Raw genomic sequence first — 17111 nt, 5'->3', positions numbered from 1 at the left:
TTTCAATGGTTTCGTGAGAATCACCCATATAAGTGCATATGTTTATGCTTAAAAGTATGCATGTGTTATACATTTACAGAGCAATGTCACATGAGCTGTTTGCTGAGCAGGTGAAAGGAAGCTCCAGTGCCACCGCATACTCAGAAGAGAACTGGATTGGTGTTCAGAGGTATGCCAGAGGGATTTCTCATACTGTCTGAGAGAGAGATGAATGAGACTAAAAATAATGCCTTTGAATGCTAAGCTTTGTTTCCTGACCTACAGAACAGGGTATGAGAAGTCCTGCTCTTTAACCATTCGCAATAAAACAGGATTATCCATCTCCTGTCCTCAACAAACAGCCATGTTCCGATCCACAAATAGGTAACTGCTACAATCACCACCAGTATAACAAAGGCATAAATGTAGCTATTGAAAAGCCTCCAAGTGCATTACCCAACAAACTATTTCTTAAGAAAGATAAGGAATGTAAAGTTTGTAAGACATTGCATATTTCATCACAGCTATATAAAGCTATACAAATCCTAATATTGATTCTGATATCTCACTCTGTCATTTTTCACTTCAGCAGTCCAAATGGCTCTTTGCCTTCTACACCCAAGAGTGACTCAGAAGTGATAAAGGCCAAAGGGAAACCAGACAACCCTGAGATGTTGTGGACATGGGGAGAGCTCCCTCATGCTGCTAAGGTTCAAAAATCTCCAGCCGTGACACATTACCACATGTTTTTGGTATCCCATAACAATACAGGTTCAGTCTAGCATTAATAGAGTCACTAGTAAAAGTGCCTTAAAGAGATAGTTCACCTAATTTCAATGCCTCCAAATCTGTACACTTAAAAAATGTTGGGTTGTTTCAACCCATGGATGAGTAAAATATGGACAAACGCAACCATTTGACTCATTATTAGAAACGAGCTGCGTGGTTTTTCAACCCATGGTTGGTTAACAAAAACCCAGCATTGGTTCATTTTTATTTTAAATAAGTTTAAATTAACATATCTAGGGTTGTATCAACCTAAAATGTTGGGTAGTTTTAACCCAGAATATGGACAAACCTAACCATTAAGTTTAAATTAACCTATTTTGGGTTTTATCAACCTAAAATGCCGGGTTGTTGGGGTGTTTTTAACCCAGGATTGGGTTAAATATGGACAAACCTAACCATTAAGTTTAAATTAACCTATTCTGGGTTTTATCAACCTAAAATGCCGGGTTGTTGGTTTTTTTTTTAACCCAGGATTGGGTCAAATATGGACAAAGCCAACCATTCGGTTTAAATGAACCTATCCTGTGTTGTATCAACCTAAAATGTTGAGTTGTTCAACCCAGGATTGGGAAAAATATGAACAAACCTAACCATTAAGTTTAAATGAACCTATTCTGGGTTTTATCAACCTAAAATGCAGGGTTGGTGGGTTGTTTTAACCCAGGATTGGGCAAAATATGGACAAAGCCAATCACTTGGTTTAAATAAACCTATGCTGGGTTGTATCACGTAAAATGTTGGGTTGTTTCAATCTAGGATTGAGTAAAATATGGACAACCCCAACTATAGGGTTTAAATTAACCTACGCTGTGTTGTATTAACCTAAAATTTTGGGTTGTTTTAACCCGGGATTGGGTAAAGTATGGACAAAGCCAACCATTGTGTTTAAATGAACCTATCCTGGGTTGTATCAATCTGAAATGTTGGGTTGTTTCAACCCAGGATTGGACAACATATGAACAAACCTAACCATTAAGTTTAAATTAACCTATTCTGGGTTTTATCAACCTAAAATGCCGGGTTGTTGGGGTGTTTCTTAACCCAGTATTGGGTAAAATATGAACAAAGCCAACCACTGGGTTTAAATGAACCTATGTTGGTTGTTTCAACCCAGGATTGGGGAAAATATGGACAAACCCAAATGCTGGGTTTAAATGAACATGTTGGGTTGTATCAACCAAAATTTTGGCTTGTTTCAACCTAGGATTGGGACAAATATGGACAAACCCAACCATTGGGTTTAAATGAACCTATGCTGGGTTGTATCAACCCAGGAATGGGGGTAAATATGGACAAACCCCAAATTCTGGGTTTAAATGAACCTATGTTGGGTTGTATCAACCTAAAATTTTGGCTTGTTTCAACCCAGGATTGGGACAAATATGGAAAAACCCAACCATTGGGTTTAAATGAACCTATGCTGGGTTGTATCAACCTAAAATGTTGGGATGTTTTTAATCTAGAATTGAGTAAAATATGGACAAACTTAACTCAAGTTATTGGGTTTAAATTAACCTATGTTGGGTTGTAACAACCTAAAATGTTGAGATGTTTCAACCCAGGATTGGGGAAAATATGGACAAACCCAAATGCTGGGTTTAAATGAACCTATGTTGGGTTGTATCAACCAAAATTTTGTCTTGTTTCAACCTAGGATTGGGACAAATATGGACAAACCCAACCATTGGATTTAAATGAACCTATGCTGGGTTGTATCAACCTAACATTTTGGTTTGTTTCAACCCAGGATTGGGACAAATATGGACAAACCCAAGCATTGGGTTTAAATTAACATATGCTTGGTTGTATCATCATAAATGTTGGGTTGTTTCAAACCAGGATTGGATAAAATATTGACAAACACAACCTCTGGGTTAAAATTGACCTACTGTATGCCGTGTTGTTCCAACCTAAATACTGGGTTGAACAACCCATGACTGTTACAAATAATATGGATATTTTCTAGATTCATTGTAACCCAACAGTTGGGTTTCTCCAAATTATACCCATCAATGTTTCGAAACAACCCATCTTTGTATAATTCTTTTCTTTCATGAAGCATAAAGACCAGGATATTAAGGTCACATTTACTTAATGTATTTCTGTAAATGTATTTCTCTTTCCACAGCCGTCATTTCTGCAAGACATGCAAGAGCATGTGGTGGTAGCTCCAGGGTCAATCCCACCATCTGACAGCACACACTTCAGATCCATCACTAGGGATAGGATGATGGAGTCTCAAGACAATGTTCATCATGTGTATGTACCAGATCTCAGGGCTGAAGGGGCAGCGTGCGCACCTGCTGTCGAGGTAGAGGTTTTCAGCACAGCCACCCATCTTATCACAGACTTAGAGGAGGGCCATCACACTCCTGGAGCCATTAGCAAGAGTGACTCCCCATCCAAAAGAAAAGGTAAAGAGCAATGGGATTTCGTTTCTATTATAAAGCATAGTTGGTTTTGAAGTTATTTACATAAATAGGTAATAACAATAATTAATTCTTAGACAAAAGGAGCCGGCACTTGGGATCAGATGGAGTGTACCTTGATGACATCACAGAGCTAGAACCTGAGGTGGCAGCCCTTTACTTTCCAAAGAGGTACATCAACTGCTAGCGAGATCGGATTGAATAATATTATAATTATAATATTATAATCAAGCTGTAGTGCTTATTGTAAAAGTCTAAATTTGTTTTAAATGTACTTCTGTTGTTTAGTGACGGAGCAGCTGTATTGAGGGGTGGGACAGATCAGAGAAGTGCCAATCAGTCTCCTCAGTCAGTGGGCAGCAGTGGTATGGATAGCGGAGTTGACAGCTTTTCTGATCAATTAGGTGACCTGCCTCATATCGCCATCTCTGTTTGTGGAGGTCTATCTGAGAACAGAGAGATCACTAGAGGTACAAAGTCGAGACGTGTGTCTTCAGCTATTCTTGTATTCTGCAGATTTGATAATTTGTGAAATCTTTCATTCACAGAGGAATTTGAGGAACGTGCAATATCTTATCAGGAGTTTGCAGATAATCCATCTATTATTGATGATCCCAACCTGGTTGTAAAGATTGGAACTAAGTATGTGACGAAAATTATATTGCATAAATTTATTTTCCAAATTATTTCCCCCTATACTTAGAAATAAAACGTGTTTTAACAAGCTACAGTATTTAATACATTTGTGAATCACTTCACATTTTTTTCATAAAGGTATTATAACTGGACTACAGCTGCTCCTATTGTACTGGCCATGCAGGTTTTCCAAAAGCCCTTGCCAAAGGTAAGGACTGCAAAAACAGTGTTTAAACTGGTAGCAAAAGAGATGAACTACAGACAGTATTTAAAAGGGAGTTCACCCAAAAATGAAAAGAGAATTATATAAATGATGACACAATTGACAGGACCCATTGACTTCTATAGTAGGAAAAACAAGTAGGGGGAGCTGGGCACAACCTAACGCTTTTTGTTTTTGGCTCAATCATTCAAATTTTTTTTGAGTTTGATTAATTATATTTTTACACAAGCAACACACACATCTCAGCTACAAATGAACATTTGAAGTTTGTTTCTAGTACTTACCATTCTTGGACAATTACACCAAATGTGACAGAAGTGCAAACGTTACAACTTACCCCATAGGTGGGGTTCATTATAACAGGCAGGGGGTTAGTTGTAACACTTGCTAAAAATTAAGTTTGCAGGCAAATATTTCAATACTATTTTGTCTATATACTTGAAGTGGATATTGTTTATATATCTGTCTATAATAGACAGGTATCCACACTGTATTCATTCATCCAGCCCTTTTCTAACAATAGTTCAATTATAAATGGATACAAATGTCTAAATATGTGAAAAAAGCCAGCACAATTATAAAAAAAAATATTTTTATATCTGACCCAGTCTGTAAAAACCATACTAGAGTTTCAAAATCAAATTCTGAGATAATGAGCATCAAAGTCTGATTTTAGCCTTCATTTCATTATGATTTCAATCTTTGACGTGACCTTATTCAATCAATATTAAAGATATGAACAAAAATAAATTTGACACAATTTTTGATAAGACCAGCACATTTATTTTGTTGGCAGCCAGCAATCATTCGTGTGTAGCCGATTTAAAACAAAGGCAAGAATTACGCTAACGTTTGTGGTTTTCATATCGTAAGTGCTAATGGGTTAGTTGTAACACAGCGTTACAATTAACCCCGCTGGGTCAAAATATTTTCAAGCCCACCAAAAAAAGTTGCTAAGAGCTGCAGACATATTTCAAAACGATGCTATGCTTTATTCAACAAGACACTGATTAAAATGACATAACATTGGATTTGGTATCTTACACACCCAACTAAGAAACCGAATAAAACATATGATGAAAAATTTGACTAACATGCCACCAAAACACTCGTTCATCAATAACTCTCTGGAAAAACATTAATTTGCGGGAAGATCGTCTTTTGGCAGCGTGAAAAAAATACCGGAAAACCAAAACACTCACCTTGTGCAACAATGTAAACAGTCCGTGTTACAACTAACCCAACGTTAGTTTTTGCCCTGCGCACCCCTACTATGGATGTCAGAATAAAGAAACTCAAACCGGGAGGGCGAATAAATGATAAGAATTTTTAACTTTGGTTGAACTATCCCTTTAGGAAATTTTGTACTAGGATGGAAGTTATGTGCCTCCTGCTGGTGGGTTACAAACCAACTGGTTCAACATACAAATAACAATTAAAACCCACTACTGCATCCAAACTCATTCTTCAAAACTAGTTAAGACCAAATTACATTGTTTGTGTTCACAATATATCATTCACTTAACATGTGAAGAGTTTCGTTGCAAAACGAGATAACCACCGTTTTTTTAATTGTTCAGAAATCTCGTTTTTTGGTTGTGCATTCCAATTAATTTCAATTTAACTGCAGTTGGTTTGTTTTGATTTAAACCTTCATAACTTAAAAAATACAGCTAAGTAGCACCATAAAACAAAATAATAACATGATAACACAATAATAAACATGTTTTGTCAAAAATGTAAAAGAATGGATTTATCTCGTTTTGCAATGAAACTCTTCATGTCTCCCCTTTGGACATTTGTGATTAACTGGACATCTGTGATTATTGTTAGCAATGATTTTGAAGGACCAAATTAAAAGCATAGTTAAAAATAAGTAAATTCAATATTACAAGATGCTGCTAGTGTTTCATGGCACACAAGGGCATTTAAATTTGTCTCTTCCCTCCTCCTTGTTTTCTTCTTTTTTTATTGATCTCCCCTCATCCCATTTCATTATGCGCCATTGCGCTAAGTATTCCTGTTTGAGTTATGTTTACTCTGCTCTTGGTTACTTCACATACTGTTTTCCTGGCATGTTTGGCTCGAGTCCTGTAGGTCCTTATTTTGTATTGATTTATTAGCTGCATGTTAAATCGCAATCATCCTGTCATTTAGTTTGAGTTTTGAGTATCAGGGCCTCTGTGCGTTTGCTCCAGGCCACGGTGGAGAACATCATGAAGGAGAAGATGCCAAAGAAAGGAGGACGCTGGTGGTTCTCATGGCGGGGGAGAAACAGCAGCTCCAAATCGGTCTGATTATTAATATTATTAATTTAGAGAGGATTTCAGATTTGCAAATATTAATGTAATAATAAAAATGCAAATCATAACAATGCTGGGTTACTGTGTTTATCTTGTGGACACAGGATTCAGCATCAGACCAGATCGAGTGTGGAGAACAATCTGTAAGAACTGAGTCTGTGAGTAGGTAAATATCAAACTTAATGTGGGAGTTGTGGGAAAACCGAGCAATTTTCTTACTAATACCTTAAAGGGGACATATTTTGCACTTCTGTAGCTTTTTTTTGTAAATAATGTTATGACCAATAAACCAGCTGTTTTTGCTACTGTACCTTTAAGACATCAATATTACAATTATCTTATGCACGTTAAATGTTGACTAGCTTGTGGTGTTTTTAACAGGTTAAAAGAGGACTCCTCGTCCGATGAAGACGATAGCCATGGTGCTAAGCAGAATTCTGTGAGCAACCAGCCTGAAGTCCTTCACAGCTCTGGTGGACATTGCTACAGGAAGACTCTGCGTCTGTCCTCAGAACAGCTGGTAAGCGTCTTGGTTAGACATTAATACAAACACTGATATGAATCAGTGTTTAAGGTCACCAAGTAGTACTAAAATTTTCAAGTTATGTATTTATTTGATCTTACATAAAAGGTATTTCATCACTTCACCCGATAATGAAAATGTTGTCATCATTTACTCACCCTTAATTTGTTCCAGTATCAATTTCTTTTTTCTGCTAGTGTAAACACAAGTGGAGATAATCTGAGAAATGTTTGTAACCAAACAGATCTCGGGCACCATTGACTTCCATAGTATTCTTTTTTTCTATTATTGAAGTCAATGGTGCCCCAGATCTGTTTAGTTACAAAAATATGTAAATTTGTGTTCAGCAGAACAAAGAAATTTATACAGGTCTGTAAGAACTTGAGGGTGAGTAAATGATGACAGAGTTTTCATTTTTTTGGGTGAACTATCGCTTTAACCTCCTAAGACCTGGTGTGTCCATATACGTGGACATCACATTTTTGTTGTTTGCACCATAATGCTTAATTCTGTCTAACTGGAACCTGTTGTACACAGACAATTACACCGCTTCGTGTTCAAAGAAAAATATTTGGTTATTATATTTATTGGTTCTTCACTTAAATAGCTGGAAGAAATCTAAAATGCAAGCCAAACCAAAGCTCGGGTCTTAGGGGGCGTGCACACCAAAACTTTTACGCCTGTGGCCGGCGCATGTTTTCAATTGTTTCCAATGGAAGCTCAGTGTTTTTCAAATAAGCCAGCAGCTAGCGTTTTCCTTCCGCGCAGAGAGTTGAAAAATTTTCAACTTTGGATGAAAAGCTCCACTCGTCAATGTCAGTTCTCACGCGGCCGCCCAATCACAGTGGAGGAGGGGCGGGACAACTATCACAGCAACCAACCGTCTCACAGCTGATGTATCAGAGCTACCAAAGCGCTCGGCTGAAGAAAGCTGGCACTCAGCTGAAAAACAGCTGGCAATCGGCGTTGTCCAGGCATTTTCATCCGCGTTTAAAGGTTTTGGTGTGCACAACCCCTTAGGAGGTTAAATGATATTTCAGACATTAAGTGGAGACAGACACTGCACTGGTTACAGCTGTAACATGATAGAACCACATTCTTATGTTTTAGGCAAGTCTGAACCTAAAAGATGGCCCAAATGATGTGGTCTTCAGCGTCACCACCCAATACCAGGGCACCTGCCGCTGTGAGGGCACCATTTATCTGTGGAACTGGGATGACAAGATAGTCATTTCAGATATCGATGGCACCATCACGAGGTGACTTCATAAAATAAACCTGAGGAAACTTTGTATGAAGTACAAAGTTTAAATATGGATTTTTTTCTTATTCAGATCAGACACTCTTGGACACATTTTGCCAACTCTGGGCAAAGACTGGACCCATCAAGGCATTGCCCAACTTTACCACAGAGTCAGTCAGTGAGTTGCAAACCTCGCACTTCGCATCTGTCGAATGCCAGCTGGTAAAGCATGATGGCAACAACACCCCACGGGTTTGATTCCCAGGGAATTTACATACTAAGAAAAAAGCAGCCTGAATGCACTAAATGTCAAGTTAAATCAAGTCAATTTTATTTATATAGCGATTTTCACAATTGTTTTATTGTTTCAAAGCAGCTTTACATTAATAAAAGCAGGAGAAAACAGAAAAATCGGTGTGGCTAAGATTAAACTGTACTAGCGCCTGTGTAATAATAATGTAATGTATAGAAGAGAGTTCTAAGGGCGCACTCACACTATCCAAACCAAACCGCGCTCGGGCGCGTTTGACCCCCAAAGCCTGGTTTGTTTGACAAGTGTGATCGCTCTGTTCCGCGCCCGGGCGCGGATTGGATAATCGCGCCACGGCCGGGTTGCAGAGGTGGGCCGGAGCGCGGTTCACTTGGGCTCAGGCGCGGAAGGCTGTGGTGTGAGCGCATTCGCGCCTGAGCGCGATTCAAAAGGTGAAGACGTCAGTTGCGCGACCACTCACCTTCATCTGCCTCCGTATAAACCATTTGATGCGCGCAGCGGGGTACGTGAATGTCCGAGCTGCGCGCGTGACAGATCAACTAAGCAATATGATGACATGTGAGAGGGCTGTCTGTAATCGCGCACCAAACGACTCCGGGCAAAAAACACAGACTTATCATTATGGTGGGTTCCAGTGTTAAGGGAGAGCTTTACTTCCTGCTTTTTTCAAAACAAACGCATCTTAATGACGAAAGCGCGCCCGGACTCGGATCGATAAAAAGTACAGTGTGAGTGCGTGCACCATGGGGGAGAAGGGAGGGGTGACAATCGCGCTGGGGCATGGTTTGGTTTGGTTTGGATAATGTGAGTGCGCCCTAAGTTAAGCCAATGTCAGCTGACCCTATTTTATTAGGGGGAAAGTGTTTTGGAGGAAAAAACCTTGAGAGACAGCCAGACATAGCTGATTCTATAGAGGATATACTATATATTAGATACTACAGTGGGGCAAAAAAGTATTTAGTCAGCCACCAATTGCTCAAGTTCTCACACCCAAAAAGATGAGAGAGGCCTGCAATTCCCGTCAAAGGCACACGTCAACCACGAGAGACAAAATGAGAAAAAAAAATCCAGAAAATCACATTGTCCGACCCTCCAAGAATTCATTTGCAAACCATGGTGAAAAATAAGTATTTGGTCAACAACAAAAGTTTATGTCAATACTTTGTTATATACCCTTTGTTGGCAATGACAGAGATCAAACGTTTTCTGTAAGTCTCCACAAGGTTTTTACATATTGTTGCTGGTAGTTTGGCCCATTCCTCCATGCAGATCTCCTCTAGAGCAGTGATGTTTTGGGGCTGTCGCTGGGCAACACGGAATTTCAACTCCCTCCAAAGATTTTCTATGGGGTTGAGATCTGGAGACTGGCTAGGCCACTCCAGGACCTTGAAATTATTCTTACGAAACCACTCCTTCTTTGCCCGGGCGGTATGTTTGGGATCACTGCCATACTGAAAGATCCAGCCACGTTTCATCTTCAATGCCCTTGCTGACGAAAGGAGGTTTTGAGTCAAAATCTCACGATACATGGCCCCATTCATTCTTTCCTTAACTCGGATCAGTTGTCTTGGTCCCTTTGCAGAAAAACAGACCCAAAGCATGAGGTTTCCACCCCCATGCTTCACAGTAGGTATGGTGTTCTTTGGATGCAACTCAGCATCTTTCTCCTCCAAACACAAGAAGTTGAGTTTCTACCTAAAAGTTATGTTTTGGTTTCATCTGACCATATGACATTCTCCCACTCTTCTTCTGGATCATCCAAATGCTCTCTAGCAAACTTCAGACGGGTCCGGACATGTACTGGCTTAAGCAGGTGGACACATCTGGCACTGCAGGAATTGAGTCCCTGGCTGCATAGTGTGTTAAGGGCGATTTATAGTCGTGCGTAGGTCCTACGGCGTAGCTACGGCGTAGGCTATCCGTAGCCTGTGCGTAGCTCTGCGTAGCCTGACGCGCACCTCACAAATTTTCTAACAGCGCGTCGGCACTACGCGGACCGTAAGCGCTGTGATTGGCCCACCAGAACCCCTCCCGTCAGGTAAAAAAACTGCGTCATAGGTATTTCCGTTTGAGACGGTGAAAACAAAGACGAGCCAAGTTGAGGAGTGATTTAACTCAAACTGAAACATAATTCGCTGTTTATTTACTTCCATCATTGCTGGTCTTCTCAAATTATACACAACAAGTTGCTATTTCTTCTTCGTTTGTGGGTTTACTTGCTTAGCTTCTTCTTCTGTGACGACTTCTGCTGCTACTGTGGTTACACGCGTGATTACTGCCAACCAGCGGTTTCGCGTGTGTTTGCACGTCGACGCGGACGGCGACGCACAAGTATAAATGAAAACCGACGCGGAACCTACGCCGTCGCTGCTACGCCGTAGGACCTACGCACGACTATAACGAGCCCTTTACTGATGGTAGCCTTTGTAACTTTGGTCCCAGCTCTCTGAAGGTCATTCACTAGGTTTCCCCATGTGGTTCTGGGATTTTTGCTCACCATTCTGGTGATAATTTTTACCCTACGGGATGAGATCTTGCGTGGAGCCCCAGATCGAGGGACATTATCAGTGTTCTTGTATGTCTTTCATTTTCTAATAATTGCTCTCACAGTTGATTTCTTCACACCAAGCTGCTTACCTATTGCAGATTCAGTCTTCCCAGCCTGGTGCAGGTCTACAATTTTGTTTCTGGTGTCCTTTGACAGCTCTTTGGTCTTGGCCATAGTAGAGTTTGCATTCTGACTGTTTTAGGTTGTGGACAGGTGTCTTTTATACTGCTAACAAGTTCAAACAGGTGCCATTAATACAGGTAACAAGTGGAGGACAGAGGATCCTCTTAAAGAAAAAGTTACAGGTCTGTGAGAGAAAGAAATCTTGCTTTTTTGTTATTGACCAAATACTTATTTTCCACCATAAATCGCAAACAAATTCCCAAAAAATCAGACAATGTGATCCTCTGGATCCCCTTCCCCATCCTGTCTCTCACAGCCGAAGTGCACCCATGACGAAAACCACAGGCCTCTCCCATCCCTCCAAGTGGGAGAACTTGCACAACTGGCGGTCGACCAAATACTTTTTTGCCCCACTGTATATTGTAAAATTAAATGTACATTGTCTGTGAAATCCAGGATAACGTCTTATAATCTAATAATAAGATTAGGAGCATTAAGGTTTAATTTCACTTTAATTTCATTTCTTCGACATGACCTTACTTAGTCAATATTAAAGATATCATGGTTATATTTTTACAGAATGTTCTTTACATTATATAGGATGATTTTATGTACAGAACAGTAAATCACAAAACATTTATTTAGCTAGGTTCTCACAGGCAGGGTCACAAATATGATCTTACTGTCTTATAGGAATGGCTACAAGTTTATGTACTGTTCAGCTCGTGCGATTGGAATGGCTGACATGACGAGGGGTTACCTGCACTGGGTTAATGAAAGAGGTACCATGCTTCCTATGGGACCTGTAATGCTTAGCCCCAGTAGTCTGTTCTCAGCATTTCACAGGTTTGTACTACCATCAACACACATGGAGATGTTTACAGTATATCATTTTACATATGTGGCCTGGACCACAAAACCAGGCATAAGTCGTACGGGTATATTTGCAACAATAGACAGCAATTTGCTAACAATATATTGTATGGGCCAAAAATGCCAAAAGTTATCAGGATATTAAGTAATGATCATGTTCCATAAGGATATTTGTACATTTTCTACTGTAAATGAAAAAAACTGTATCATTAGTTTTGCTAAGGACTTCATTTAGACAACTTTAAAGGTGATTTTCTCAATATTTATATTTTTTTGCACCCTCAGCAGATTTTCAAATAGTTGTATCTCTGCCAAATACTGTCCTATCCTAACAAACCACAAATCAATGGAAAGCTTATTTATTCAGATTTCAGATGATGTGTAAATGATTTAGTGGTCCAGGGACACATATTGTGTTTCTTAATAACATAATATTCCTTTCAATTACAGGGAGGTCATTGAGAAGAAGCCGGAAAAGTTTAAAATTGAATGTCTGACTGACATTAAAAACTTGTTCTCTCCAAACACTGAACCCTTCTATGCTGCTTTTGGAAACAGGGAAACAGTAAGCACAAGCAGTTATACTAATAAAATGTGTAGACTGAATGCCCTCGTAGTGGTTTTGGATAAAAGCATGAATGCAAGTTGTAAATAGATTTTTTTTCATAAAAAATATGCAGATTTTTATGTGACCTTTTTCTTTCCAGGACGTTTATTCTTATAAAGAGGTGGGAGTGCCTTTGAACAGAATATTCACTGTGAATCCTAAGGGAGAGCTCATCCAGGAACACGCAAAAACCAACATATCATCGTAAGAATTTCATAAAAATCTTGTGTCCCAGCAAGTAAAAGCCATAATTTTACAGTCTAGATTAACTATAGAACTGTTATAGTCTAGCTTTGTAACTAGGGTGGCCATTCGTGCCAGTTCCGCCGGACACGTCCCGAACATGTTTTCGGGTTCGTTTTCCGGAAGTCGCATTGCTCGACCGCATAAGTCATCGAGGTTCTCACATTTCAGTTAAAATACATTAGAAAATTAAGATTTATTTCTTTTAAGACATACAATCATTGTAGTTTCATTCTTACCTTGAAATGTAACGGTTTCTTTTCTGAAATTAAACCCGAAATATTAAACCTTGATGACGTATGCGGTCGACCAACGCGACTTCCGGAGAACGAACCCGAAAACATGTTCGGGACGTGTCCGGCAGAACTGGCACGAATGGCCACCCTATTTGTAACCCACTTTTAGCCAAAATAAACTTCAATTGGGTTACATGTTGTTTTTGCCAAAATAAGTTAAGTAGGGATCGATTGATCGTCCGCAGATCGCAATCGACCGATAACGGCATTAAATGACTCGATCGGTACTTGCTTAATTTGCTGATCTCATGAACCGATCTTTCCGTTTACATTTGTCATCATAGGGGCTCCTAAAAGCAGCCGCAATTAAAGACCTCTCTCGAGTCTAAAGGTTCAGTAACCTAATTCATCTCTCAATAAAATCACTCTCTGCTCTTGACTGAATAACTGTTGTACTTTATATGAATGCTTATATATTTAATTCATACAGTGAAGACTGTGAAGTGTTTTGTTTTTAGTTAATTTAACAGACAGCCTTTTTAAAGGCCTATTAAATTTATCTTTGTATAAAGAATATTTGTTGTGCTTATTTATTTGATTCTCTATTAAAATAATGCAAGTAATATAACAAAGGCAACATTTGTGGTATTACTTTATCTAGATAAAATGTTAACATTTACAGTCAAAGAGCTTGCATATCAGCTTAAAGGGGACAAAGAATGAAAAACCATTTTTACCTTGTCTTTGTTGAATAATGGTAGTCTACCCACATTCACAAACATACAAAAAGTGCTAAACATGCTAAACATCTCAGTCTCATAGAAATTCCTCTTTTAGAAATGTCAGCCAGAAAACGGCCCAATCTGAAAAACTGATGCTTATGACATCACAGGCATCTAACTGCCCATCCACTTTAAAATAATTGGCTACATTTTTTGAGTGGCAGCAAAGTCAGCCAATCAGTAATGAGATTGCAAGTTAAGCCAGTAGGGGGAGCCAAATAGGTGCAAAACCACTTGTTTAAAATCCCCCACCCTAATAGAGCTATCTGAGAGAGGTTTTTAGGAAGCTTCTAAGGCATTACAGACCCAAACAAAAATAATTTGTGTACATGTCACTTCACAGAACAAGGATAAATACTCTGTTTAATCATTCTATGTCACCATTAAAGAATCACTAGCGGGCATTAGTATCAGCCGATCATGAAGACAATATATCAGTATTCTGTATTGGCTGCAAAAATCCTGATCGGAGCATCCCTAGTCTTAAGGGTCCATTTTTGAGGGTCAATTTTGATAGGATGGGACAAAATTTGACAGAGATATTTAAAAACCTGTAATCTGAGAGTGCAAAAAATCGAAATATTGAGAAAATCGGGTGTATTTGTAGCAAAAGCCAAAGATACATTGTATGGGTCAAAATTATCAATTTTTCTTTTATGCCAAGAATCATTAGGATATTATGTAAAGATCATGTTTTATAAAGATATTTTGCAAATATCCTACCGTAAATACAGCAAAACATTATTTTTGTGAGTAGATGCAGTTGCTTAGCATTTCATCTGGACAATTTTAAAGGGATTTTCTCAATACTTTTTTGCACCCTCAGATGTCCTAACAAACCATACGTCAATGGAAGACTTAATTATTCAGCTTTCAGTTGATGTATAAATCTTAATTTCAAACATTTGACCCTTATGACTGGTTTGTGGTCCAGGGTCACATATTCCATTACGTAAGCACATTTGTATTTATTTATTTGTATTACATTTTTGGCTATGGTTAGACACCTATTAAATTTTCACTGACCAAAATTTTGCCTTGTTTTAGCCTTGACATCTGTGCTGTGTTTGAATGACTATTAGACCCCTTTTTTTCAACACAAATCACCTTGCTTGGGTTAAATGAAGGTTTCCCAAACTTGTGATTCCACGACCCTATAATCTATCGCAAGACCCACCAAAACGTCTTTAAAATATGGGGCAAGATGTAAAGATTTGCTTTCTCTTTGAACAGAGTAGTTTTACTATTATCTTTGTCTTTGAATGAAATATTTAGGAATCTAACAGGTATAACATATCTAATATTATTGTGTTTTAGGTATGGACGTCTGTGTGAAGTTGTGGACCATGTTTTTCCTCCTCTAACCAGAGGGAACACCACTGACTTCCCCTGTTCAGACACCTTCAGCCAGTTTACCTTCTGGAGAGAGCAACTACCAGAGGTAGACAAGCAGGACGAACAAGCCGAGAGCAGTTAAAAGAATGTAGTCACAAAAACTAACGTGTGTAGGTATCCTCACATAAAAACTGAGCTCTGATGCTGCACTGACACAGGTATTACTTTACGCACAAGCAACTTAGCACTTTGCAGGCCGCATACCGTCCTCTACCTGTTCCTTTATTACTTTTTCATCAATCATTTATCTTTTATGTGTGTTTTAATGTTTTGTTTTACTGGCAAGAGGCTGAATCCAGCAGCAATTATGCAGCTAATATTAAGAAAATTGTGTATGTGTGTGGTTTTTGACAACGATACAATTATTTTAAAGTGCCAAAAGCACATTTTATTGGTAACAAAAAATTACCTTATGTGTCATATAAAATTCATCATTGGCTTTGCGCTTGCCCAAGGTTATAAAGTTTTATGAGGGAATGCATTAATTTTAGTACACACTTAAAGGCACAATATGTAGGATTTTCACCACTAGAGGTCGCTATTATACAATAACAAAGGCAAAGCTTAATGACAGAAAGGAGAGTGAAACGATGGGAGATGTTGTTTTCACCATCCAGAGACGTAGGGAATTACCTTATCATGTTGATGGATGAGGTAACGAATTCATGTTTTTTTTACCTGTACGTTTGATCTACAAACGGAAATTAAGGATAGCGCGGATATTAAGTCACTAAAAGGGCGACAATTACAAGGGAGACAAGGGACGATCTATTATTTAAAACTCTGGATTTAAAAATCCTTGGGAACTTTTGGGATAATGTAAGTACACAACTGCATTAAATAATCACACTGTGAAATGTTATTACAAAAATCTTACATATTGTGGCTTTAAGGATATAACATGCCGAGAGATATTAAGAAAGTTTATGAGATCTTATCTTAAGGTTTATGGTCTTAAAGAGACACAAGGCAAGTCTGAGTATTATTTCTCTACTAGCTCCCCCTAGTGTCTGGGAGTAAATGCGTTCTATATCTGAGACTATACGAGACTGAAGGACACCGGGTCGGATACAGCGAACTTGCAAGTGGGGTATTCTTCCTACAGACGGTAGGGGCGGGCGAGAGAGTCTTCATTCGTCATGTAATGAGTCATTTAACCATATACCGACTTACGAAGATGATTTATTAACATAAAAATGCTGCCTTGTGTCCCTTTAAAATAAAATAAACTCAAAGCCAGCACTGCTTTATCTCAGGTGTAACAGAATTTACACAAGGTAGATAAACTTTAAGTGACCTTTTTATAACACCAAAGGATGCATCGATATATCAGCCCATAATTGGTATCGACAGATAAAAGCAATTTTCGCACTATAGGACATTGGCCGACTGTTAAAAAACACACAATGATCAGGGCAGATTATCGGTGCATCCCTAATAACATCAAAGTATTAACTGTGCGGGATTTAAATTTTGTTTTGACATGTAAATAATTTTACTATTATGTCTATTTTATTATGAACAACAAATATAATATGATAAAATTATATTAATATCTTTGGAAAACTGTTCATCTATACATTTTGCCAAATGTTTATTTATTAGAAGCCTATTATGGTGATTTTGCATTCCTATGTAATATATTTGTTTTATGCAAGATATACATATCTGTCCATATTTATATATGAATCATGCAAAATGTTTATTTTGTCATACTTCACACCATATAACCACACAGAAGAAAACAAAACAAGCTGAACAAAATAATGCATAAAATACTCAGGTTATAATGTATTCCCTACTTGCATTTTTCCCCATCATATTATCCTATTCTTATCTTTAAAACAATTTTCATACAAATACATCAGAGAAACAAAAATATTTTATATACATTTACGGATGCTTCAT

At 38.4% G+C, this 17111-nt stretch overlaps 1 protein-coding gene across 3 annotated transcripts in view; it reads left to right on the top strand.

The window, feature by feature from the left end:
- The window catches only part of lpin1a (lipin 1a), a 32094-nt gene extending 15932 nt beyond the window's left edge, over positions 1-16162 (top strand). For all 3 annotated transcript variants that reach the window (XM_055173263.2, XM_055173264.2, XM_055173265.2), the window contains 17 exons: positions 80-169; positions 265-363; positions 569-689; positions 2897-3182; positions 3275-3368; positions 3486-3667; positions 3746-3839; positions 3972-4041; positions 6255-6347; positions 6464-6525; positions 6741-6879; positions 7993-8141; positions 8217-8303; positions 11761-11913; positions 12391-12505; positions 12648-12751; positions 15126-16162. In XM_055173263.2, the coding sequence (XP_055029238.2) occupies positions 80-169; positions 265-363; positions 569-689; positions 2897-3182; positions 3275-3368; positions 3486-3667; positions 3746-3839; positions 3972-4041; positions 6255-6347; positions 6464-6525; positions 6741-6879; positions 7993-8141; positions 8217-8303; positions 11761-11913; positions 12391-12505; positions 12648-12751; positions 15126-15285 (2098 nt within the window). In that variant the 3' untranslated portion in view covers positions 15286-16162. The remainder of the gene's footprint in view (positions 1-79; positions 170-264; positions 364-568; positions 690-2896; positions 3183-3274; positions 3369-3485; positions 3668-3745; positions 3840-3971; positions 4042-6254; positions 6348-6463; positions 6526-6740; positions 6880-7992; positions 8142-8216; positions 8304-11760; positions 11914-12390; positions 12506-12647; positions 12752-15125) is intronic.
- The last annotated feature ends 949 nt before the right edge of the window (positions 16163-17111 follow it).

This window comes from Misgurnus anguillicaudatus, chromosome 7, assembly GCF_027580225.2.
Source record: "Misgurnus anguillicaudatus chromosome 7, ASM2758022v2, whole genome shotgun sequence".
NCBI lineage: Eukaryota > Metazoa > Chordata > Actinopteri > Cypriniformes > Cobitidae > Misgurnus > Misgurnus anguillicaudatus.
The sequence above is the reverse complement of the archived record's forward strand: the minus strand, read 5'-3'. Positions and strand labels throughout refer to the sequence as shown.